Here is a 26,356-nt window from a genome sequence, read left to right as displayed (position 1 = left end):
GGTGGCAGCAATACCCATCCAAGGACAAGAAAGGATTTGTGCCTTGGGGAAGTTTTTAACCTAAGCTGGTAGAAATAAGCTTAGGGGGTCTTTCATGTGGGTCCCCATATCTGTACCCTAGAGTTCAGAGTGGGGAGGGAACCTTGACAGGTGGTTATGACATGCAGGGTGCAATCTGGGCCAGTGAAGGGCTGTCACCCTTGTCCTGCAACGTGGGGTTCCTCACAGTGCTTTGCTGCTGTAATTCCCATGCTATGCCCTTCACAAACAGCATGAAGGTCAGACTCTGAGTGTTTGTGTAAAGACCCTGGTCCAGCAGCTCTGACCCCAGCAGTGTGTCAGCAAACACCAGCCACACTCTGGCTTCCAGCAGCCTTGCTTACTGCTTGCAGGGCAGGGCCATCCCTAGGCAGGTGTGAGGCTGGGGAAAATCAGCCTGTATGGGCCCCCCCTTAATATTTTTATACAGGTGAAATCTGGCTACCATGAATTTCAAGGGCAGCTGCTGGCCGCAGGTTAAATATTGATAGTGCCCTGTATAATTATAATATAGTATATTGTAGTTCTTTTATAATTATGAGTTTCATATAATTAAAAAAACAAAACAAACCACTGATCTCGATTCGCATTGCACTGCTTACATTCTGAAATCCACCTTCCTGGACTTTCTTGCAGCAAACTCACTTCCCAGATGTATATGGTCTCACTACCCACAGTGGATTTTTTAAAAATGTAATTACACATTTTCAACACTGAGAGCCCATGTCTCAGTACCTGGGTGGTTCTTAGAGGGCCTAGATGTGCCCTGGTGCTGGGGAACCTCAGCACCCTCCAGCATGGAGGAGGGACTCTAAGATCTGTTTTCTCTGGGAGCTGGGAAGGGGAGAGGAGGCAGAAAAGCAGATGGGATGGAGGACCCCAGTCCCAGTGGGTGGTGGTGAGAGCAGAGTTGTGGGATCCCAGGTCCTGGTACTGCAGGGAGGGGGACCCTCAAGACTGGAGAGCTGAAAGGCAAGAAGGACCCTGATGTAGGGGAGTGATAAAGGCTGGCCTGGCCTGGAGGTGGCATTAGAGGACCCCAACCAGTGCTGGGAGAAGGGAGAAAGCACAGTGGAAGGGGGAAGTGTTGGGTACTGGGGGGACACCAGTGCTGGGCGATGGACAAGGGACAATGGAGACTACTGGCTGGCACTCACCTGTGTTAGGGATGAGGGAACCCCTGTGCTGGTGGAGGGTCCCGTTGGAAAAGGGAAGGGTCTGTCTGAGGCAGAAAGGCAGGGTCAGCCTGCCCTGCCACTAGTGGTTGGGGGCACTAGGACCCTGTGGTGGCAGGCGACGCTAGCAATGCGGGCTGGGGCTGGGTCGCTTGCTGCTGCAAAGACTGAGTCTGAGCCTCAGGGGCTGTGGGCAAGAAAAAGAAATAAACACCTGGGCTGGTGAGTGCAGGGCACAGGCCCAACCCCTGCTACCGGGTGCCAGGCCCCCTGCTAGCCCCTTGGGTTGCACTGGCCCCCTGCATCTCCCTTAAGTGCAGGGCCCAGGGCGGTTGCCCCAGTCCATCCTATAGACAGGACGGCTCTGCATGGTGCAGGGTGACCCCAACACACTCCCACTCCTGGATTTTCCCCAAACGTGTGTTCAGCACTGTCCAGCCCTCTCCTGGACAGCCCAGATATATTAGGTCTGATGTCCCTCAGAGAAGATCAACATACAACAGTCTGCTGCCTTAAATGGAGTTCCCCAAACCATTCACAACACTGGATTAGTTTTAATTAAAGAATAGAACAAGTTTATTTATCTACAAGCAGAGAGATTTTAAGTGAGTACAAGTAATGCAGCATTAAAGTCAGAAACGGTTATAAGAAAAATAAAGATATATGCTTTCTAAACTTAACAAGCTGGGTTTGGTTCAAGGTAAAGTTCTTATCCAGGTTCCCAGTATCATTGCTGACCAAGTTTCATGTCAGACTCTCCTCCCAAAGTCAAAAGAAACAGCCTATGTTCTTCTTAGGTGGAAAAGAGAGAGACAGGGACAGATAAGTTGGGTGGTTTTCCCCCCTCACTTTTATAGTTCAGTTGCCCTTTGAAATGCATTTTCCAGCGGGTTACCCGTAGTTAAAGTTCATTTGAACAGTAAAAAAGGCGCCATGTTGTCTGATGGTGAAAGAGGTTCCATGCTGTTTCTTCTCACTGGTTTGCTGAAATGCAGATTTTCCTGTCTTTCCCCCCTCTTGCTGTTTACACCTTATATATACATTGAGGTAAACACACACTCTTTGTTTAAGACCTGCTTGACCAATTCTGCCTCATCAGAGCTACATGGGTTTGAATGTGTACTGCCAACATCATTCAGGGGGAATTCATAACTTTACATATAATGTTGCTACACACATTCCCCTCTATTTGACATTGGTGAGGCCTCATCTGGAGTAGTGTGTCCAGTTTTGGGCCCCACACTAAAAGAAGGATGTAAAAAAAATTGGAAAGCGTCCAGCGGAGGGCAACAAAAATGATTAGGGGACTGGAACAAATGATTTATGAGGAGAGGCTGAGGGAACTGGGATTGTTTAGTCTGCAGAAGAGAAGAATGAGGGGGGATTTGATAGATGCTTTCAACTACCTGCAAGGGGGTTCCAAAGAGGATGGATCTAGACTGTTCTCAGTGGTAGCAGATGACGGAACAAGGAGTAATGGTCTCAAGTTGCAGTGGGGGAGGTTTAGGTTGGATATTAGGAAAAAATTTTCACTAGGAGGGTGGTGAAGCACTGGGATGTGTTACCTAGGGAGGTGGTGGAATCTTCTTTCTTTGCAGTTTTTAAGGTCAGGTTTGACAAAGCCCTGGCTGGGATGATTTATTTGGGAATTGGTCCTGCTTTGAGCAGGGGTTTGGACTAGATGACCTCCTGAGGCCCCTTCCAATCCTGATATTCTATGATTCTACCAAGATATTGTTGACCAGTGAGTTATTAGTTTTCCAATGAGACCTCACAAGACATATTTTGCACCAAGATTACTACAATGGTGTGTAGGGTGTGAATACGGGGTGCATTCTGTCACAGTGGTGCTCTTCCCTCTGCCAGGGTATGAGTCAAAGCCCTGCAGCATGGAACGTGTGGCACTGGGCAGCTGGAATTGCCACCTTTTGGATGAAACATTGATTCATTAAAATTCCCACACTCTGTAAGAGATGGGGTGTTAACTTTGGGATCCTGGCCAACTTCCAACTTACACTCTGCCTTCCTAAAATTCCCCCAGCATTTTCAATTGGATCCAATATCCTTCACTTTTTGCCATAGTCTGCTATGCCATGGCTAATGATGGCAAGAAAAATGTCAACAAAAAATTGTACTTTAATATTCCGTTGTCGTTTCCCACCAGCTCTACTATGCCCTGTTCAATGCCTGGTGCGTTCCACCCCAGAGGTGGCAGTGCTGCCACTTGGATGAAGTGATTCCTTTGTGTGAGTGGTGGGGTATAAAGTTTTGATGGGTGTGAGTTTGGGATGGTTGCATTGCTCATGCATGGCAAGGCTATGAATCAGTTATGCATCTTGTCCTGAATGAGTGCGGATAAACCTTTACCCCAGCTAATCTGGATGTGCCACATGTTACCCCCAAACGTTTTACAATGTTTTGGCAAACTTAAAACAAATGTTTATTGGAGTTACGTTTTGAATTGCTCTGCCTGTGAGCCCAGGTGCCTTCATTTCTGTGAGTCCACCTGTGCAGGGCTCAGAGGCAGGAGCCTCATTTGCTAGGGGCTAGAGGGGCAGTTGCTCCCTCAGACCTTGGTTTGTGCCACCCACCAGACTTTTCATTGGTCTATTTACTCCATTATGTCTTCCATTGTTACCCTCTCCCTCTAAATTTGCAGGATATAATATGACCTTTGTGCAACTTCTCAGAAGATAGTGATCTTGTTGTCTTGGCCTCTTGGACATGGTCATTAGGGAAGCAATCGGGCTCAGATCAATGGGAATGAGAAATGAGAGAAGCAGATTGAAGGCAGCGAGGAGAGCAACACAAGGATGAATAGCCAGTAATGCTCCCAATGACAGTAAACTCCCTCCATGCCACTTGGGTGACTGGGTTTTCTAGATGCTGATGGTGGTGATTGCTCATGAGAAATATCCTAGTTCCTTCTACCTAGTGAACCTGAACTGGAATCATGGTAATATGGGTTAGTGAGTGAACCTACCTGTAAAGGAAACTGCCTTGCTCAAACAGACTAACATCCCTGACTAAGGTGGTATGTCAACATTGACGCCATCACTCAGCAGCTCTTTACGATATTTTACGATACATTTTTTGCAGGTATACTTCTTCCATGGGTCCACTGGGATCTCCATATTTCACCTCTAGGTGTGTGGGCTGTTGTTCACTGAACAGTTTGTGCTCCCAGTGTTAGATACATAGGAAGTCTCGCTGCATAAATCAGTACAACTTTGTGCCTCTGTCAGGTGTTTGTTTTCCTGTTGCCTTCCCTTGTATTTCAGACCAGATTGCTTCTGAATGCAGAAGGCCACAGTGTTGTTTGGTGTGTAAATGGGATGCTGGCTTCCTAAAGGGTTGTTATATAGAGCTTGCAAACCACGGCAGGCATTTGCCCATTGTGTCTGCATCCCAGTCAGAGCATCTACTCAACCCAGCTGTGAAGTTCTGGAGCTTAATTTATGACATTATATTCACAGCAGGCTTCTGCCTGATCCTGCATGCAGGATTATGATTTGACTACAGGATAAAGATAAGAAACAAGGTTGGGAGGGAGAGAGTTGATAAGTAAATGTTTGTCTGACTAGGACCAGAGTCTGGTCTTTATACCACACTTTGATACCCCAGAATGGGAGAACACTGAGTGACCAGTCGGAGGGCTGAGTCACAACAAGGACCCTGCAGTTCCTGGAGTGAGCGAGGGGCTGCAGACCAGAAGGAGAGACTGAGTGATGCAGTGCAAACTGCTGAAAAGGAGGTGTTGACCTCAGGAGCTAATCCCCAGAGTGACCAGGAGGAGGTGCCACAGCAGCGGTGAATGGCACGCCTCCTGACAGACAGAAATGCCCAGAGGCCCCAGTGGAGATCAGGGTCCCATTGGCTATTCATTGTAAAAACTTATAGGAAGAGCTTACAATCTAAGGCCTTGTCTACGCTATAGAGTCTTGTCAACAAAAGGCAGCTTTTGTCGACAAAACAGTGGATGTGTACACACTACAATGCAACTTTTGGTGGCAAAAATGCCCTGTTTTGGCAACAAAATAAAACCACCCCCACAAGAGACATAAGGCTTTTTGCACAAAAGTTTTGTCAAGAAAATGCCGGTGTAGACACTGCACTTAATTTTATTGCTTTAATTGGCCTTCAGGAGGTGTCCCATAATGCCCATCCTGACCGCTCTGGTCAGCAGTTTGAACTCCACTGCCCTGCAGCCAGGTAAACAATCCTCCACTTCTCCCCCTTTAAAACCCCAGGAAGTTTTGAAATTCTATTTCCTGTTTGCTCAGCATAGAGAGGTCTCATCACATCTTTCCTGGTGACCATGGCAGGGTATCACAGCAAAAGCTCTCCCACTTGGACCTCTGCGGAGCTGCTGGATCTGCTCCGTATTTGGGGAGTGGGAGCTGTGCAGTCCCAATTGCACTTCAGCCATAGGAATTTTTATACTTATGGACAGATTTCTGGATGGTAGTGCAAAAAGGGGTATGACCGGGCCACAGTGCAGTGCAGACCAAAGATAAAGGAGGTCAGGTAGGCATACCATAAGGCAAGGGAAGGAAAGCATTGCTCCGATGCTGCACCCAAGTTCTGCTTGTTCTGTATGGAGCTGGATGCTGTCCTCAGCGGCAACCCCATCTCGACTACCAAGAGCCCCATGAATACTTCGGTGGGCCTGAAGATGGAGGAAAGAGGACTTAATCTGGAAGCTGAAGTCACTGATGAAGAGGTGGAGCCCATGGCAGAGTCACCCAGTGGGGCAGGCAGGAACTGTTCACCACTCTGGAGTTGTCTCAGCAGTTGTTCTCTGGTGAGCAAGAAGCAGGATAGAAGACACTTGGTAAGTGGCTGTGGTTTGTGTAGTGCAGAGGTGGGTTCAGGGTATAGAAATGTAGAAGGCTGGGTGTGTTTCTGTGTGCTGGACATTCCCTGTGCAGCTAATCTGTACAGTGGAACAGGGTATTGATGCACGCTGAGATCTCACGGGAATCCTCCACAGATATCTCTAGGAAACTTTCCTGGAGGTTCTTGACAATCCTCTGCTGAAGGTTCCTTGGCAGAGCTGCTTTGTTTCTTCCCCTATTGTAGTAAACTTTCCCATACTGTTTGGCAATCACTTATGCAGGGACCAAAACAGCACACAGGCGAGCAGCATAGGGACCAGATCGAAAGCCACAAGCATGTAGTAATGCACCCTCGCTTCCCTGCTTACCTTCAGGAGTGAGATCTGCTACAATGACCCCCCCACCCGTGGAAAAGTGTGGGAGAATTTAGAATTTTTCTCTAGTTAGCTGCACCGAGTACTCTTTTCCCCACGTAGAGCACCCTGCTCCCCAACCAACATTCACCAAGTTTTGGGTGTTTGCTGAGATGGGTGTTTTGCCAAGAGTCAGTGAGAAAGTGATGGGCGGGGGGGAAGAGGGATAGCTCAGTGGTTTGAGCATTGGCCTGCTAAACCCAGCGTTGTGAGTTCAATCCTTGAGGGGGCCATTTAGGGATCTGGGCTAAAAATTAGGGATTGGTCTTGCTTTGAGCAGGGGGTTGGACTAGATGACCTCCTGAGGTTCCTTCTAACCCTGATAATCTATGATTGTTGTTACCAGAGGTGTATTTTACTGAAATGTTTCAATGCTGTGCGGGAACTTAACAATCATGCTTCTGTGCATTGTTTCTTGTGTTTATGCAGATGTGGCCTTGAGGGTTAACTCCCACTCCCATCCCCACTGGCAGAGCGTCACCCCAGACAAGAAAATGTCCAAAACAGAACAAAGAAGACATGTTCCAGGAGGTACTGAAGTTCTCCACTCCCAATGTTCCCTTTTCTCTGAATTGGAGGGAAGCTGAAAGGCAGTGAAGAAAAGAAACTCAGGAGTTTAAGGATTATGCAGATGATTAAAGTCACGGTGGAACAAACTCAGCTGCTGAAGTCCTTCATAATGCTACAGACTGAGTAGATGCATGCCTTCCCTCCCTTTCAGCACATTCAAAACTCTTTTTCATGCCCCAGCCCCCACAAACTCCGCCCGCACAGTCCTTTCAGCTTTCCGGGACTTCTCAGTTTCGCCTTCACTACTCCCCCTCAGACAACATTCAAAATGATAGCTGGACCTACACACAGCTCTGAAAGTCTGCCCTTCCTTGGTACCTACTTTCCCACCAAGCATCTTTGTGTGTGTGTGTGTGTGTGTGTGTGTTATTTCTTGTGCAATAGAAGCAAAGTTTAAACTTCTTTGTTTCCTATAAATTGAGGTTGTAGACACTACCAATACATACACAGGCCATTTAATCATTTGCTTACTTGAATGTAAGGCCCCAAATTTCATCACTGCTTCCTAGGAAAACTACATGTAATGTAACATTGCAGCACCAATCACAGATATACAGTACTGGTTCTCATTTTCCAAGTGTTGCCTCAAAGCCTCCCTGATTTGAATTGCTCCACTCTTGGCCCCTCTGATAGCCCTGGTATCTGGCTGCTCAAAATCAGCAGTCAAGGAGTCTGCCTCAGCACTCCACCCCTGAGCAAAATTTTCACCTGTAGCTTCACAAATATTATGCTACGTACAACATGTGGCTATGACCATGGGAATATTATCCTCATTGAGGTCTAACCTGCCATAAAGGCATTGCCAGCGCACCTTTAATCTGGCAAAAGCATGTTGCACAGTCACCTGGCTCCTACGCAGTCTGTTGAACTGCCCCTTACTGCTATCCAGGTTTCCCTTGTAAGCAGAGCTGTCCCTTAGGTAGGACAAATCGGGACGACTGCTCCAGGCCTCATGCTTTGCTGGGCCCTGTGGGCCGGTGCCATTGGCTGGCGTGGTCAGCCCCAGAAGAGATGAATCCATCACTTCCGCCCATGCCCCCTCTCTGGGCCCTGTGCTTTGGGGGATCCCATGGGCCTGTGCAAATCCATCACTTCCGCCCCAGGCCCTGCACCCCCCTAGGATGGCCCTGCGTGTAAGATTTCATGAGCCATGGTTGTCAGGGATACACTGGGTCTCCCAGGATCACTATGGGCATTTCAAAAATGCGCTGTAATTCCCTTCTGGAAGGACCATCCCTGAGGATGAGAAAGGACTTGTGTCTCTGTGGACCATTTGGCCCTTGAGCTTTCTGCTGAGACTGACAGAAAAGATGCCCATTGCAGTGGTAGGTTTTGTAGTGTGGACACTTGTGTGCTAGATCAGTGGTTTCAACCTTTTTTATTTGTGGACCCTTAAAAATTTTCAAATGGAAGTGCAGACCACTTTGGAAAGCTATTGTCTGTATATATAGGTGAATTCTGTTCAGTCAGTTTTCAGTCTTTTGTGGACCCCTTAGACATAGTCTGTGGACTCCCAGGGGTCTGCAGACCACAGATTGAAAACCATTGTGCTAGATACTTCGCTGAGTCCAACCCACTCATTTCCCATAGAGTAATCATACTACTATTGGAAACATTTGTTGTCTCTTCACTTCTAGGAGTTTATTTTATATCATTAATTTTCTAGCACTGCTTTAGAATTGGCTGGTCTGAACTTTCCAGTTTAAAATATGTCTTACTGTGCTTTCAAACATGCAGATAAAGCTGTTAGATAGAACAAGATGTTCTCATTGCGTTACCATAGAGATATCCATAGTCTGTGAACGTTTCTTGTTCAAAATCTGATTTTTAATGGGAGTTGTGACTTAGCTCTGAAAGCTTGACAGAGAAGGGCTTAAGTCTTGAACAAGTATTGGTTTAAAACAGTTTGGTCTAGGTGTAGTGAAGTGGCCATCTCCATCCAGATCCTAGTAGACAGGTGTTCACAACACAAAACTTGCTATTCCCTAAAAAGGCCAAGGACTGAATGGGTCAGTGAGACTGAATAGACTTAAAACATTCAAAAAGAGAGAGAGAGTTAAAAAAAACTAGTTTAAGATTTTCCTTAAATTTTAGTAGTGATTTTTAAAATGGAAGATTTCCATTTGCACTCAGATGACTGAACTTTGCTTTTTAAGTGTGTGCATTTTTAAGCAGCACTAAATGAAGTTAGTGGTGGTGAAAGGTGCTGGACTGACAGCTCTGCTCTGGAGACTGAAATCTTAAGTTCATCTGCAAAGGCATGATAGTGGCAGCCATAGCTGTCTTTCAAACCTGACCTGAAGAAGCCACCCTTAGGAGTAAGAGGTTGGTACAGTCTCTGGGTCTATTGACTGCCAACAATAGCGATAGATTTTTGTGAAGTGGAGAAAAAGGTGGTTCACTGCAGCTATGGGAAGTGAAAATAAAGGAAAACAAAATAACAGAGTTAGTTGACAATCTCTCTTCAGCAACATAATCCTCTGAGAGGGATAAAGCTGTCTTTGCTTTAGACTAGAGGTTCTGAGCTGCCTATACTAGGAAGAAAGGTGTATTATTAAATCATGTCATGGACCGGCCAGTCCTTTGAGGCAAGCTGTCTCAGCCTTGCCCCGCTATCCTCAACCTCATTGATGAGCTGGCAACATAAGGACTAATCAGTGACCACAGCTGGATATAAGGGGACTTAATTAGAAAGATTGCCCCTCCCCCCCAGCGGTGGTGATGATGGTGCAGTAAGGAGGGTACTACCTGAACAGAGCTGGGAATGCAGGAAGGAAGGAAGATCCTGGAAAGAGGAACAAGGAGAGTTCCTTTCTGGGAAAAACTTAAGGGAGTGAGGCTGATTCATCTACAGAGAGTGGGAGCCCTGAGATATGGCCTATATACAGAACAGAGGGATCCTCAGAGGTAAACTGCTGGAGTCCCTGGCAAAGGGAAGCAGTGAGGGAACCCTGCTAGGGAAGAAGCAATTCCACAGAATCTCTGCAGGGGCCAGGAAGCAGGAGACTTCAGTCAAGCCTGAGAGGGGCAGAAGAATTGTAAGTTTGGACATTGTTTGTGAACTTTAAGTTGGCCCTTCATTTCCCCTGGAAGGGAAATGAATTATTTGACCTGGCTGAAAAGCAGAGCTACAGAAGACCTGGAGAGGGTGTCAGGAGAAGATGCTAGCTGGGACCGGTCATTGTGGGGCCAAAGAGTGGCCATCTGGACGGGTATGAGGCCAAATCCCCAGCAACACTGCATCTGGGCATGAGAGGGCACTTGAGAGGTGAGGAAGTGCGATGGCCTGTTTGCTAACCCATTTTAAAACTGTAGCATGGAAAGGGGAAGTTGTGCTTAAACGCCTTAGTTGACTGATGGGAGCTCCAGGCTCCCTGTAGGATTCACCGTGACTAGACAACAGGTGTTACAATCCAACTTGTAATCCCTATACTGGGTCTTAAAAAGGTCTTAGCTACCACATTTTGAAAATCCTCCTTTTATCCTGTTGTGGGCTAGCCCTCTGATTCAGCTCCACCTACTAGAGAGGATACCCCCGCCCTCTCTCTCTCTCTCTCTCTCTCTCTCTCTCCTTCTGGACTGGAAGGTGTAAACACAGAGCAAAGGAGTTCTTGTTTCAGCACCTTCAGTCTCCCTGTTCCAAATCAGTCCTAGGAGTCTTCCCCAGGCTGAGTAGAGGAGGAAATGAACACTTCCTCCTTCTCTGACCAGCCCATATAATTTCCTCTTCTGGTTAAGTATCTGCCTTGATGAATTTAGGAGTAAACTCTGTGCTTGGCAAGCATAATATAGTTCTCTAGGGCAAGGCTGGTCTTTTGCCTTTCTCCCTTTGCAGGAATTATCCCCTTTCCTCTTAATCATATGTGGCATATGTATATCCCATCACAAAACCATGGATATGAACCTATGACATTCTGCTTTATGGATTAACAGCCAACAGGCTATTGCTTGTCGCTATGTCTTTGTGCTTTACTGTAGTGTTAACTGAGGTGAGGTACCTGGGTACAAAAGTTGATGTCACTAAGTGGAACGTTACGTGGATCTGGGTTCTCAAATATCCAAAATGCTACTAACTCAGTGGACTTTGTCGTCTTGGGCAGATCTCATGTGGCATCAATAAACAACTGGCCATGATGTCAGTTATAACCTAAAGATTAACAGTCCTTGTTTATTTTGATATATGTGATGGCTTGTACTAATGCCAGAGTGTGTGGAAAGACCTGTGAGACTTGGACCTGGCATGATCTCAGAGCATTTTTTTTACACCTAGAGCCAAATCTGAACGCACAATTTAGGGGCAGGTTTGAACATTTGGCCTCCAGTTTTAAGAGGAATGTGCCTCCTGATATTTTAGCGAAGACTTAATTTAGGATTAAAGTCTCTTGTTTTTTAAATGAATTTCTAGAATTAAAGGCTTAGTTTGTTCCTAGTGTAACTCCATTTAATGGGGTTACACCAAGAATGAATGTGGACCTAGGTTTGTATGCATCACATCAAGTTGTACATGGCAGAAAGGCACACAGAGATGATTTGAGATTCTGAACACTAGTCACACATGAACCGGATTGGCACAGTTGGATTCGGTGCTGGGAAGCAGGCTAAACTTAAACTTCTTTTTTTAAATGCACTATCGCTTTCTCTCCATGTATAGAGCACTTAGCACAATGGGTACCAATACGATAGGCCTTGAGACCATGAATATTTTTCAAAATGAATAACTCCCCTTCCCCCCAACATAATCAAGATATTTCAATGGATATGATCATTACAATATCAAGATAAAATAATCCAAATATAAGATCTTTGCTTTACATTTTTAGCTTCTATTTCAGTCCATGTATTTGTTTTGTTTTTAATTTTGACTCAGAAAAGGGCTAGTGCATGATCATAAAACAAGTGTATACTTGTTGCCAATGCAGTTTAAAAAATATTATGACATCATGTAACAGCCATGCTATGTTGAGCATCCACATGATAAATGTTAGTGCCTTTCCCCATTTTGTCAGTAATGTATTTTATCAATCAGAGCTATGTGTATTAAATTCTTCCAGCTGTTATGAATAAATTAGATTTCCATTTTCTGAGCAGTCTGGGTTATGCTACTGTAAGACATGTTGTTGCTGCCATTGGTTGGTGTTTGCTGGAAAACATAATTCTGTAATTCCAGCATTATGGACTCTTGGAGAGGGACAGATCTTTGTATTAAGAATTATAGAAAGACCTTGGAATATGTTGCTCCAGTATTTTTGTAAATCTTGGCAAGGAAAAAAACTACATGGGACAGTCATAATTGATGGGTAGTGGCATCTCCAGCATTTGCTGTAGTTAGCTCAATCTATCTTATATAGACGTCAGTGTTCAGAAAAATCTGTTTAAGTTTTTTTCCTTGAAAAATTGTAAAGATAATTAAGTGGATGTATTTTTGATGTTCTGTCACATTTCTTCCCAAACAGAATTAAAACAGAGCAAGCTGCCAACTCCATTTCCTCAATAACACTGAGAGAACCAAGTTTCAGTAGACTTTGAAGTTATTAATGATCTATTCAGTAAATTTTATCTTTATAAGCCAAAAGAAAGCTGATTTTGTTCAATTATTGAGCAATGGCACCTTTAATAAATTACTATCTGCCAATGGATAACCCAGTAACAGTTCAGGAGACAGAAGAAGCAATTCAGGACTTGGCATCTGACAGAGTTCCTGGAACTGGTGGCTTCCCACCTAATTTTTATAAACCATCTGAAGAATAGGTAGCACCTATTCTGGAAAGGTTCTTCACTGAACTGTCCCAGAAAAGTATAATTCCCTGATATGTGAGAACTACCTTATTTACAGTAATTCTTTAAAAGGATAAAGCAGGTAATAATTGTGGATTCTTTTGCCTTATGTCTTTGCCAAGATCTTACATGCTATGTTTGGCAAAGATATTAGCCACTAAATTCATGCAGTACCTGACAGGAAGACTTGCAGCAGTCAGCTGCTAATGCCTGGAGAATTTGTATGCGCAACTCTCCTCCACTCACAGGAGTGTGCTGTTCCATCAGTGTCACTGGGGAGTCGCAGGCACTCCCTGATGTGCAAATGGACCTCACAGTCACTTGCTCCTAGGGATCTAGTTGCGGATGTATTGACTTTTTTGTACTTTGTCATCTTCAAACAAGGAGCTGGATCATACTAAGTATAGGGGAAGACTAAATTTCCTTCCCAATAATCCACTAGCGTTCCAGGAACAAGGGGACACCTCTAAAGTTCTTCAGCAATTTGAAAACTACTTTGGAGGTGGTGGTGTGTTGTGGAGTGAGGGTTATTTCTAAATATCTAGCCATTTGTTCCCTGTGGCTATCATTCCATCTTTCTGCATAGCCACAGATTGATTGATTTTTTTTTGCCATCCACCGAAATAACTAATTAAAGCCACCTTTGCCTTTGTTGGTATGACGTGATACGTTGTGGAGGTCAGATGCTAGAAGGTGATTAACTTATAGGCACAGCGCCTACCCACCTGACCAGGAGGAACTGGGGGAAGTGCTGCCTGCTGCCCGCTAGGATCCTGATTAAAGTCATGCTTATGGGCACTCTGCAGGAAGTGAATCCAATCAGCCACTGCACAGGGACCTGCTCATTGATTGAACTGATTCTAGTGGTCTACCTCTCAGCAAGTAGATGACATGGCACGAGTGAAATTGCCATGTGCTAAATGCAGTGAGACTGTTTTTAATCAAACGCTTATTTGTCAAGAGGCTACGGTAGCGCCCAGGTCTCAGCTCTCAGCAGAGGAAAAGGACACAGCACCACCACCATCAAGTAACGGAAACTGTTTCTCTTTGCTCAGTTTGTCTATCCATTTCTAATGGCCGCCTCCCTGTAATACCTAGGCGCCAGCTTCACGAGTAAGAGCAGTGTCAGTCTCCCCTGCCCAGGGCCGTGGCATCTCTACCCTGCTTGATGTTTCTCGTGTTACACAGCATTGCTGGCTCAGTGCCCCCATTCACTTTATTTTCAGTAATATCTTGGTTGATTATCAGAGGTCCCGGACACCCGGCTCTCCCATGGACTTGCCTTGGAATTGTTTGTGCACAATAGCTCGGAAAATTAGGCCTGTGGCATTGATGCCACTTGAAGTTGGGTAGGGCAGCGGCTACTGGTCCAGCCAAGTCCAGTGTAGCCTACCCAAGCCACTAATACAGGGGTGCAAGCCTTAGCGGCAGTAAGTCCCACAATGCCGTCCTCCTCCCGGACCTGCACGGACTCTAAGAGGGAAATAGCACAGGGGCTAGCTAAGAGTGGCATCGCCACCAGCCACAGCCCCTGCTCGGGTCCGGCTGGCACATCCCCAGCTGGGCCCTGCTGCTCCACAGGAGGCCACAGGCCGGCTGGGCTTGAAAATGTTGAGGGGCGCAAGGAGGGACAAGGCAGGGGTGGGTTGGGAGGAGCTGCGGCTTAGCTGGGACCAAAACGGAGCACCACGCGTTGGAATGCCTGCTCTGGACGCACTCGGACGAGACGGGGGCGTGTGCCTGCTGGGCGTGCTGCCCCGGCTTGAGCGGAGCGTCACCGGCAGCGAGGGAGCCTTTGCTGGGCACTGGGCTGGCCACAAGGCATGGCCCAGCGGGCCCAGTTGCGGCTGCAGGGCCCGGATTTCAGTGGCATACAGCTGGCACTGGAGGGTGCTGTCTCCAGGGGCCGCCCTATCTTAGAGCAACTTTGAGGTGGTGCAGCCGGAGCAGGGCTGCCACCTGCAGACCCAGAGCGGCCCTTTGGGCTTCTGGCAAGTGCCCGGCCGCAGTTTGGGCAGCCAGCCTTTTCGGGCTAGGGAAAAGCAGCCTTTGGCTTTCTAGGAGCCAGCGGTGCTGGGCAGCGGGACGAGGGGGGACAGAGCAGCGGGCAGCTCTAAAGAAGCCCGCCTCTTGGGGGGGGGGGCGGAGGGCAGGGCAGGGGAGGGGGGACGCGCCCTGCAGTTTTTATTCCGCTTTTGGTTTGGGCGGTTCGCCGGCTTGTGGGGCGATAGCTCGGGGCCCCGGCCGAGCAGCGGCGGCGGCCGCAGCGGCAGAGCCCCCGGGGCGGTGAGGGCAGCGCTCGGGCGGAGCGGAGCCCGGGGTACCTGCGCTGCGGGGCTGGGTGGCATCCCGGGGGCGGGCTGCCGCCGCTCGCCGGGGCCGCCAGGCTGCGCTCTCGGGCCGGTTCGGAGCCTGGCGGCGTCCCCGTGCTGCCGGGGCTCCGGAGCCTCCCGGGGAGCGGGCGGTGCAGGCGGCCGGTCCCGGGACAGCGGCTGCAGCGGGAGCCGCCCAGGCTGGGAGCTCCGGGCGGCTGAGCGCCCCTGGGGCCGGGGCAGCCGCCGCCTGCGCCCCCCGGGGGCTTCGGCTGCACTTGGGGGCCGGGCGCGGAGCCGCCGCCGCCGCCGCCGCTCGGGGAGGGGGCGCGAGATGCCGGCTGAGCCCGTCTCCCTGGCCGGCATGACTCCGAGGGGCTCCGGCGGCTGGGGGCTGTGGGTCGGCCCCTTGGCTGCGCTCCTGTCTCTGCCAGGTGAGTGCCGCCCTGGGCGGGGAGGGCGGCGCGGGGGCGCCGGCCCTGCGCCTTCACGCCGAGCCCGGGCGGGACTTGAACTCCCAACTTTCTCGGGGCCCGGGCCGGGCGCGGGGGAAGCGATCGCCCACGAGGCGCAGGGGGCCGGGCTCGGGAGGGTGGCATCGCTGAGCAGGGCACGGGGCAGCGCGGCGGCTGGGCCCCCGGGCGCTGTCCGCTTCCCCACTGCCGGGGCGAGCTAAGCAAGTTGGCTGGAAGTCCCAGCGAGGAGCTGAGCCGCCGGCCCCCGCCCAGGCTTCCCGAGCCAGGGGAAGGGGATGCCCCTTGTCAGAGGGAGGGAGACGGTCTGATGTGTGCCCAGTGCGCTGCCCAGCCTTGGCTTATTTATAGGGAATGGGAAGTGTGCGGCTGCTCCCGTGGTCGTTTGTAACGCAGATGGGTCTGGTGGGGTGACTGTCTTGCAACCCCCAGACGTGGAAATGGAGTGCTCCAGCTCCTCGCTCTCTGCTGTGTTCCCAGGAGCGTTTTCTGTTGGGCTCTTGAACTTGCTTTAAAGTATTTCACTTCATGCTCAATGGCCTGGCCCCAGCCCAGCTCAAAGATTGCTTAAAGCTCCAGGATGAAGATCGTGATTTACAACTTTTCTCCCCAGGCAACTTTCTACCAGTAGGATAAAGCTTGTCTGTGAGGGAGAAAGAGCTTTCTCAGGGGGTCGGTCCAAGACTGTGGCAGGAACCCCCACATGAGACTACAGCTCATCACAAACCTCACCAGTACCTTCGGCTGCAGGTGCATTTCTCCACCTGCCTTCTCTAACATAAACACAGAGCAGCATGTACAGATAACAAGACAGCCCCAAGCCATACCTCTACCGAAACGAAATGCTATCTGCTTTGCATTCACAGCTCTCCTCTAGAGTAGGGGGTGAGAGAGCTCCAACTACACACAAGACGTTAGTCCCATCACTTAATGCGCCACTGGAAAGGGCTCAGATACCAAGGTGATGAGAACAATATAAGAGTCTGTCAAGAAAAGAAATTTCCACACTCTCATCCCTTGATCAGTTCGTTATGCCCTCTTTTCAGCAGCAAGCAGACTGGAGAGCCTGAATTGTCTCTGATAAGCAATGGTCCTTTCCCTCTCCATAGTTTAGGACCTATTAAGGTATAGTTCCTCTCGGATACTGGGTACAGTTTTCAAACCTGCTGAAGTGACTTAAATCCCAAAGTCCAATTTTCAAAAGTGATTTAGGAGCCTAAATTAGGTTGTATTGACCATTTTTTCCTGTCAGCTTAAAAAAGAGAGTTTGTTTACACTATATTTTCTTACCCCATTTTACTAAAAACGTTTTAGATTAAATTGGGCAGGGATAGTCAATAGACTGCAGGACAAATCTGGACCATCATATGCTTTTGAAGGGACTCTGAAATCTTTTTATTTACTTATTATTATCATTATTATGTTTGTATTTTCTCTGGAGTCTGGACATTGACTATTCTTTGAAGAAATTTGGACCTTGACAAAAAATAATTGATTACCCTGAAATAGGAACTACTATTCATGTTGTTTGTTTACTTTTTGAATTTTTCTTAGTTTGGATAATGATGAAAGGGAAAACAACTTCAGGGATTAGTTTCTCAATGTTGCAGTGTTTGGGCTACAAACAACACAATGGTATGATTGTTTAAATAGAATCTTTCCTCCTGTCCCCCAAATTACTGGGGAGGGGGAATAATGAAAACATTTCTATTGATATGAGATTTTTGTATAAATTTATTACAAACTCTAATTTTGGGGACAAATTTGAGTTGCACTTCACTATCTCTTTACATGGTAAAGGATCTAACCAATATTTATACTGGGGCTTTCATTTTACTGTACAATGTTGATAGATACTACTTGGCACATAACAAAGTTACCTTTAAATAAAAGACTTTATTTACAGAACAGGGAGATTGGCCCACATTCAAGGCACACGTGGTAAATAAGCACCCCGGTTTTCACAATAAGGCAAAAATCCAGCTAATCCCATTTCAAAACAAGGCAATCCCTGGGAACCCCAACACTCTGTGACTAAATTTCCCCCTGGCCTGCCATCTGGGACTGTGGTGGGCCTGCTGTGCACCCCTGACTCTCTCCCTTCCTTGCCCCTGCTTGCTGGGAGCCAATTTAAAAAAAAAAAAGCTACGAGCCAAACAAGCTACAAGCCAAAAACTAGGCAACAAGCAACTCAAGCCAATTAAGCCAAAAACAAGCCCAATTTCTGTCCTTTTTTCATGGGTTTGGCATGTTTGATTCAAGGTGATATTTGCACTGAGACTGGAATCTCCAAGGGTCTACTTGCACTCAATCACTTTACACCTATGACATGGTACGGTCAAACTTTTTAGGGAATTGCCTGATGAGAACCCGGTGTCATGGCCCCTTTAATTTATGTTGTTTTGTGGAATAGTGGTGATTCCGTTTCATGAGAGCTAGTGTGCAGCTTTGTTTAGGCTTATAATACCCATACTGCGTGCTCCTCAGGGCAGGGAGAGTATCTTTAGTTTCCCTGTAAAGCATTAAGGGGGATTTATACAAATGTTACTGGACATTCAGCCCCCCTAGTGGAGTATATGAAAAATAGGTAGGGAATTCTGTTTAAAGCTTAAACAAAACCTATGCTCGCAAAGCAATCCCACTATGTTGCCAATAATAGCTTATTGCAAATTTTCAAATGTGTTAGAAATCACACATTGGGAACAGCTAAATTGAAGATTCATTTTTAACAAAATGAGGTTTCAATCATGTGATGTCGTGTCGCAACAGGTGAACGTGTTTAACTGTGCACGTGCAGTGCGGGCTCTCGAGACGGAGGGACTGACAGCACCACATAGAGTCTGCCAGAGTCCCAGCAACTGCTCTGCAGCTTCTCGCAGAGTTCTACACCATTTGTCTTGATCTGCAGTACCTTGTGCTCTTTTAGTCCAGTCTTGGACTCCTTTTATGCAGCTCTGGTAGCGCACTTTAGCCCTGCCATACTGCACCTGCTTCTATTGCAGGCCTGCTCCCTCTCACTCCCAGCTCTGCTACAGCTCCTGAGTTGTGGTCCGAGGACAGTGCCCCTTGCTCGTCCATCCTTGCATATCATCTGAACAGACTGCTGTTTGTGTCAAACTGCATGGCTTCCTGACTGTGTAGATACATTATTTCACTTGCAACCTGACCTGTGTTCTAGAGGTAAATCCAAATGCATTAACTCACACTTGGTCTTCTCCAAAGAGCTTCCTCTCCTCTTTTGGAAAATGGGCATAACTGACTTTTCTCTCTTTTCTCTCAGTACTCTTGTCATAAAAATAAAGGGAAGGGTAACCACCTTTCTGTATACACTGCTATAAAATCCCTCCTGGCCAGAGGCAAAACCCTTTCACCTGTAAAGGGTTAAGAAGCTAAAATAATCTCGCTGGCACCTGACCAAAATGACCAATGAGGAGACAAGATACTTTCAAATCAGGATGCGGGGGGGAACAAAGGGTCTGTCTGTCTGTAATGCTTTTGCTGGGAACAGATCAGGAAGGCAGATTCAGAACTTCTATAAAGTTAGTAAGTAATCTAGCTAGAAATGTGTTCTATTTCCTTTTGTTTAATGACTGGTAAAATATGCTGTGCTGAATGGAATGTATATTCCCATTTTTGTGTCTTTTTGTAACTTAAGGTTTTGCCTAGAGGGATTCTCTATGTTTTGAATCTGATTACCCTGTAAGGTATTTACCATCCTGATTTTACAGAGGTGATTCTTTTATCTTTTCTTTAATTAAAATTATTCTTTTAAGAACTTGATTGCTTTTTTTCATTGTTCTTAAGATCCAAGGGTTTGGGTCTGTGGTCACCTGTACAAATCGGTGAGGATTTTTATCAAGCCTTCCCCAGGAAAGGGGGTGTAGGGCTTGGGGAGATATTTTGGGGGAAGACGTCTCCAAGTGGGCTCTTTCCCTGTTCTTTGTGTAACACGCTTGGTGGTGGCAGCATAGGGTTCAAGGACAAGGCAAAGTTTGTACCTTGAGGAAGTTTTTAACCTAAGCTGGTAAGAATAAGCTTAGGGGGTCTTTCATGCAGGTCCCCACAGCTGTACCCTAAAGTTCAGAGTGGGGAAGGAACCTTGACAACTTTCAAACAGTTTTTCATTTATAGGATGTCTGTCATTGTGGGATCTCAAAGCACTTCAAGACCAACTATATTTAGCTTTTCTGTAACAGTTTGAATATTCCAAATATTGCATAAACAGCTTAAGAAACTTGCAAATTATTTCTCTGCTCCCTCCTGAGATGTGAGTGAGTAGCACTATGACAATATTACAGATGGCAATATTGAGGCACAAAGGGGTTTTAAGGTCTTGCTCAAGGTCAGTGGCTGAGCCATGAATAGAGGCAAATAGTCCTGGCTCCTTGGTCCATGTTCTAACCACTAGAGAATGTTAAATGAATGTGGCAGGATAAGCAATATTTCTAATGGTATTTTTAACTAATAAATTGTGGTGACTCATCTATATTTAGCAGGATGCTACTATCATTGTGCTCTTTTAAAAAAAAGTAAAGTGCTTTTAACACAATGTATTTCAAGGAGAAATGCGCACACTGAGAATCTATTCTTTGTAGTTTTCTTCTTGTTGAGCAATAATTCTGCTTTCCTTTTATAACAGTCCAGAGTGAAATTTAGCTTCTGGATGATAACAGACAGAGGTGTAATGAAGAAAATTCCCTTCTTGTAAATCCTAGTTAGTATTAATATGGTAACTTACAAATATTATCCAATGGGTGCTCCCGACACTTTTTTGTTTGATAAGGGAGGGCATGATCATTATGCTCATTTTACAGATGGGGAAACTGATGCACAGAGCAGGGAAGTGACTTGCTCAGTATCACATAGGGCCTCCTCCCAGCTCTGCTTCTTAGAACTCAGGAGTACCTGATTCCCAATCAAGTGTTAATAAAGTAGTAATAATATAATAATAATAATAATAATACCCCATTCTTCATTAGTGGATCTTAAAGCACTTTACAAAGGGGGTCAGTATCATTATCCCCATTTTACATATGGGGAAACTGGGGCAGAGAGGGGTGAAGTGATTGTCCGAGGTCACCCAGAAGGCCAGTGGCAGAACTGGGCATAGGCCCAAGGTCTCTTGAGTATCTGTTCAGTGTTATATCCCCTGGGCCATACTGCCTTCAGACCACTTCTCCCTTGTGGAAGTTTCATGCTTCTAAAGACCATGATAAGAATTTACCATTATTAGTTATGTACAGTGAACTGATTTCTCTACATAACTGATTTTTCTGCTTGGTTTTGGTGGTCACTGTTATGTCCATTCCGGCTTTGGAGTTTACTTAAGTTATTTCTTTTGATTTTTTTTTTAAGGCAGGTGCAGTTTAAAAATACCCCAAGAAACTTGCTCTCCCCTCATGACTGGTGATATTTGGAAGCAGTTATCTTACTATTTTTAGTATTGATTTGGTCCAGCATTCCTCATCCTCCTTCCCTTCTTCTATTCAGACTCAGGCATGCAAACACTTCTTACATGCATGCCATGTTGTATGTCCTTCATTATTCATATCTACGTAGAGTCCAGCTCCTCACAAAACGAGTGGATGATGTAGTCTGAAGTCTCTTAACTTTGCATTTAAACCCCCCCACCTCCTGTTTTTTGCCTTCTGGAACACTTGGAAGAGAATCAGAACAGAACTAGTAGATTTGACACGGAAATTTATTACTCATGTACATGCAGAGTCATATCTCCCTGCTGCGCACACACTCATTTGCATGAAGATAAATCAAAGTGCACTTTTGCTCTGAAAAATGACTATGTAAAAATGTCCCATCCTGTCTGTCCATCTGAGCCCTGTGTGTATCAGAGGAGTCAGATCACTCACTGAAGGATAAAAAGTAGTATCATGGTGTCTTTTTTTTTTTTGTCATTCTGTCTCTTTTTGAAACAATAATGACAAGAGTGTGAGTTGCATCTTCTTTTGCATCATCAATGGAAAGTTGATGTCTATGTTCTGGTCAGTTACATCCATGCACTGGTTTTCTTCAAAACACAAGAGCTGGAAGTGTAACTTTAAAGAGATGAAAGTGTGGGTTTGGAGGCACAATTCTGCAGTGGTGAGCGAAAGAACTGTCATACAGGATCACAGCAGTGGTCCACAGAGGCCAGTCTCCTGTCTCTGACAGTGGCCAATACCAGACACTTCGAGGGAAAGTGCAAGAAACCTCACAATGGGCAGTTTAGTTAATAATGTGCATTAAGTCAAGAGGTTCCCTGGTGCTGTCTTATTGCTGAGGGCAGCCCAGTCACTGGGCCGTGAATGTAAACAACACTCCAGGTGTAGCTCCCTAAAATCTTCTTCTGCCTTGTCAAGGCCACATCCTTTTCCTTCAACCCTCTGTTACTTTAAGAAGGGCTCTCGAGACAAGCAGGCAAGCCACATTTTGAAGTTCTCATGTCTATAATATTACATATAAATTATATATAAATATATTTATTATTATTATATAAATAATAAATTACATATTCCTTTTAACAGCAGAAAGGGACCAAGGAGTCCAAAATTTGTTCTTCTCTCAGGGAAGCCCTTTCCATCCAGAAAACAACAAGCACAAAGGTCCCTCTTGTTCAAAAGCAAGATTGTTTTCAGTTGCGGTAACAAACTTGCAGACTCTTCAATTATCTCGACTGTTGGAATGAAATACCTTCCCCTCACTCAGACACCCCTCCCAGGTCAGAGGGCTGGCATGCCATATCAGAATGGCACATGTGAGATTTCTTCCTGACCCCCATTAGTTAGAGGTTGGCTTATTAGGCTGTCAAGCAGGGAGATTTATTGTGAGTGTATGTGTGTATAATATTCTACCTAACACAACTGTTGTTGTTCTCATTATCTTAATAAATGTGTAATCCATTGTGAATCCTGCTAAGCTCTTGGCCTTAGTGATAACTTGTGGTAATAAGTTCCATAGGTTCATTATGTGCTGTGCAAAAAATAAACTAATAATAATGAAGTGTTTCATTGAACATCCCCTTGTCCTTCTATTATGAGCGTAAATAGAAGCACCACTCAGTTTGTGTTTTCTGTAACACTCAGTATCTTATCTATCTCTAGCCTATCCTTTTCTTCTATATCTCCTCTCTAAATTGAACAGTCCCAATCTTAACATCATAAGGAAGTTTCTCCTGACCTATAAACATTTTTGTTGCCCGTTTTTGAAACTCTTCAGTTTCTGCTATATTTTTTTAGATAAAGCATCCAGAAGTAAATACAGTATTCTCGTTGAGGGGATACAATCAATTTTCATAATGGCATTTCTATTTTCAGTATATTCCATCTCATTATTTAGACATCCTAACATGTTGTTTGCCTGCTTCTGTGCATTGAACAACATGTTTTCCCTGAGCTGTCCACGATGACACCAAGGTAATTTCCCCAAGGGATTACAGTTAAATTAGAACCTACTAATATGTACAAGTAGTTCAAATGATTCCTTTAATTTTTTATTACCTTCCATTTGCTAACATTGAATTTCATCCTCCATCACCATGCTACCTGTTTTCCTAGCTCTGTTAGACCCCTCTGAAGTTCCTCACAGCCTTCTTTTGTCTCAACTAACCTGAATCATTTTATCGCTTGCTTGCTCACTGCTCACCCCCTTTCCCAGGTCATTCATGAACATATTGAATTACACCAGTCCTGGTATGGGGCCTCATGGCACCCCTGTGATGATCATTTACATTACTGAACATTGACTGTTAGCCCAACTCTGTTTTTTTGTCTCTTTAGTACATTCCTAATGTGCAAAACACTACCTTTCACCTCATTGCTGAGGGACTTTGTCCCCTTTATCCACTGTTTTGTTGACATTTTCAAAGAATTCTAGTAGACTGGTGATGCATGGTTTCCCTTTACAGACACTGTGCTGGTTTGTCCCTATCATGTTCATCTGGGTGCTTTATAACCCTAGCTTTCGCTATCATTTCAGCCAATTTGCTTGATACTAAAATAAGGCCAATGGGGCTGTAACTCCTGGAATAACCCCGGCACCTTCTTTAAAGATAGGTACGCCATTTACTATCTTCCTGTAGCAGCTGACTTTAGCAATAGATTGCATAAGTTTCTTCAGCCCTTTTGGATCAGACTGTCCAGTCCAGGTGACTTGTTGCTCATCAGTTTAGCAGTTTGTTCCATCACCTCCTCTTCTTACATCTCAGTCTCTAACAACTGTCTCATCTTATTTTCTGAAAAGAGCAGTTTTGGGATAGGAATCTCCCCAGAATCCTGTGTAATAAAGACCAATGCAAAAATCATTTAGCTTCTCTGCAATGTCCTTACCCCCCTTAATTGTTCTTTTTACTACCTGATAGTCTATCAGAGCCTTTGATCATAATGCAGGCTTCCTGCTTCTGATATATTTAAAGGATTATTGTTTTCAGTTTTGCTCTCAGTTCTACTAGTTAGCATCTTATAAAGGATGCCTTAAATAACTTCCTGTACCTTACCATTTAATTGCACAGTGTATTTGCTTGCCTTTCTACACTGTTTTTGTTTAGGGGCGTACGTACCTTCTGTGATTGTGTTATGGTTGTTTAAGTAGTTTCCCTGCTGAGTGTAAGGACTTTAATTTCCCTACTTTGAAGCTGGGTTCTTTTGAACCTGCTTCCTCATTGCTTTTAAAATATCCCTTTTTAAAGGGGCCGCGAGGCCCCTGTGTAACTTAGTAATAAGTCAAAAGTAGCCTCTATTCTAAGTAGCCCTAGAACTAGTTGTTCCAAGAAGCATTGTTTAAGATGTTGAGAAAATGTTTCTCTAACCCTTGTCCTGTTGTGATATTGAACCAGTTTACATGCGGGTAGCTGAAGTCACCCACTATTGCTCTTTTGTTAGGCTTTGTTGCTTTTTTGATCTCTCAATACTGTACAGTCTATATCTTTTTCCTGATCAGAGGGGTCACTAATAGGGCCTTATTAATATACTTACGGTTTTGGTGGCTTGGGCTTTGTATCCATAAAACTTCTACTCTGTTTCTCGAGGGAAGTGATTATTCCCCTTTATTTGTCACTGGTTAGGCCACATCTGGAGTATTGCTTCCAGTTTTGGTCCCCCCCACTACAGAAAGGATGTGGACAAATTGTAGAGAGTCCAGCAGAGGGCAACAAAAATGATTAGGGGGCGGGGACACATGACTTTTGAGGAGAGGTTGAGGGAACTGGGCTTGTTTAGTCTGCAGAAGAGAAGAGTGGGGGCGGGGGGGAATTTGGTAGCTGCTTTCAACTACCTGAAGTGGGATTCCAGAGAGGATGGAGCTCGGCTGTTCTCAGTGGTGGCAGATAACAGAACGAGGAGCAACGGCCTCAAGTTGCAGTGGGGGAGGTCTAGGTTGGATATTAGGAAAAACTTTTTCACTAGGAGGGTGGTGAAGCACTGAAATGGGTTACCTAGGGAGGTTATGGAATCTCCATCCTTAGAGGTTTTTAAGGCCTGGCTTGACAAAGCCCTGGCTGGGATGATTTAGTTGGTGTTGGTCCTGCTTTGAGCAGGGGGTTGGACTAGATGACCTCCTGAGGTCTCTTCCAACCCTAATCTTCTATGATTTATTGTTGTTTTTTTATTATTTTTGTCATCCCACCACCTCTCAGTAATATCTATTAAGTCAAAGTTCTCTTCAGCTAGCAGGCATTCTAATTCACCCAGTTTTGGTTTTAAGTTTCTTACATTGGTATATTAGATTAGTATGGCTATTATTTTAATAAGCCCTGTGCCTGTTTAGATTTAACATATCACTTATTACTTCTTACAGAATTTAACTCTGTGCTGTTGAGCTGTTCGTCGGTTAATCCTACACGGGATACAGCAGTAGTTCTGTATTACTGGCACCCCTAGATGATGTCTTAGTCAGAGTTGAATGCCCCTCCCCACCTGTTGGCTTTCCAGATATGGCTGTGTTCTGTAGCAAATTCAGCAGCCACAGGACCCTAAACTGTGTGAAACCCTGGTCATATGCACCCTCATGCTCTGTGACTTATTTATTCAGCTGTACAATACTCTGCTCTGTGGAAGTCAGCAGTTATATCATGCCAGGAGGGATGGTTTAGAATAGATCCTAAGCATCAAATGTTAAATACTCCGACTCCCTAGAACCATGGGTTCTGACTCCAGGGCACTCTGTACAGTTCTTCAGCCTTGTGAAGGAGATAAACTGAGTTCCATGCAGTGTACTGTTTGTTGGTCTTTGGGCTGAAGTCTTAAAAACCAAGGTCCTGACTTCTGTATGATTGTTTGGATGCAAAAGGTTCCAGAGCTTTACCTTGGAGTTTTTGGCCAAAATGTCTCCTCCTATCCACGTGCAGTGTGCTCTCTGCTGGGCAGCTGTTCTCTACCCAGAAGTGCTGCATCTCCATGGTACTGTGTGTATATGATGTCTGATGCATTTTGGGAAGAGCGTAATTTTTAAAAAAAATTTTTTTAACCACAGAAAAGCCTGCAATATGTTGTTTTAATGAAGCCACTTGTGAGCGACTATGCCAAGGGCTTCAGGGCAACTCAGGCTGCCTGAATAATCTGAGTGTCCTTTGCCTCACTAGCTGCATTAGCCTCTTTGTTAGTTATGGAGCAATGAGGAGGTAGTTCAGAGGGGCTGCAATTGACCTTCTGGCTAACTGTCAGGAGCTGGTAGCCAGGACAGACCACAGAGAGCTTGGCTACTTGGCAGAGGGACAGGATAGCCTCAGTCCCTGTGCAAATCATCCTGTTTTTGGTTTGGTTTGTCAAGGGC

The 26,356-nt window shown here is 45.6% G+C and overlaps 1 protein-coding gene across 2 annotated transcripts in view; it reads left to right on the top strand.

Annotated features, from left to right (window-relative positions):
- Window positions 1-9,796: 9,796 nt before the first annotated feature.
- The window catches only part of IGSF11 (immunoglobulin superfamily member 11), a 163,714-nt gene continuing 147,154 nt past the window's right edge, over window positions 9,797-26,356 (top strand). The window contains exon 1 of one of the 2 annotated variants that reach the window (XM_038407343.2): window positions 9,797-10,303. In XM_038407343.2, coding sequence (XP_038263271.1) covers window positions 10,285-10,303 — 19 coding nt within the window. In that variant the 5' untranslated portion in view covers window positions 9,797-10,284. Of the gene's footprint in view, window positions 10,304-15,143; window positions 15,557-26,356 lie in introns of those variants that run through there. The other variant, XM_038405631.2, reaches the window with a different exon arrangement.

The sequence above is a fragment of the Dermochelys coriacea genome, chromosome 1 (assembly GCF_009764565.3).
Source record: "Dermochelys coriacea isolate rDerCor1 chromosome 1, rDerCor1.pri.v4, whole genome shotgun sequence".
Classification (NCBI taxonomy): Eukaryota; Metazoa; Chordata; order Testudines; family Dermochelyidae; genus Dermochelys; species Dermochelys coriacea.
Note: the sequence above shows the minus strand (reverse complement) of the source record. Positions and strands in the feature narration are given on the sequence as shown.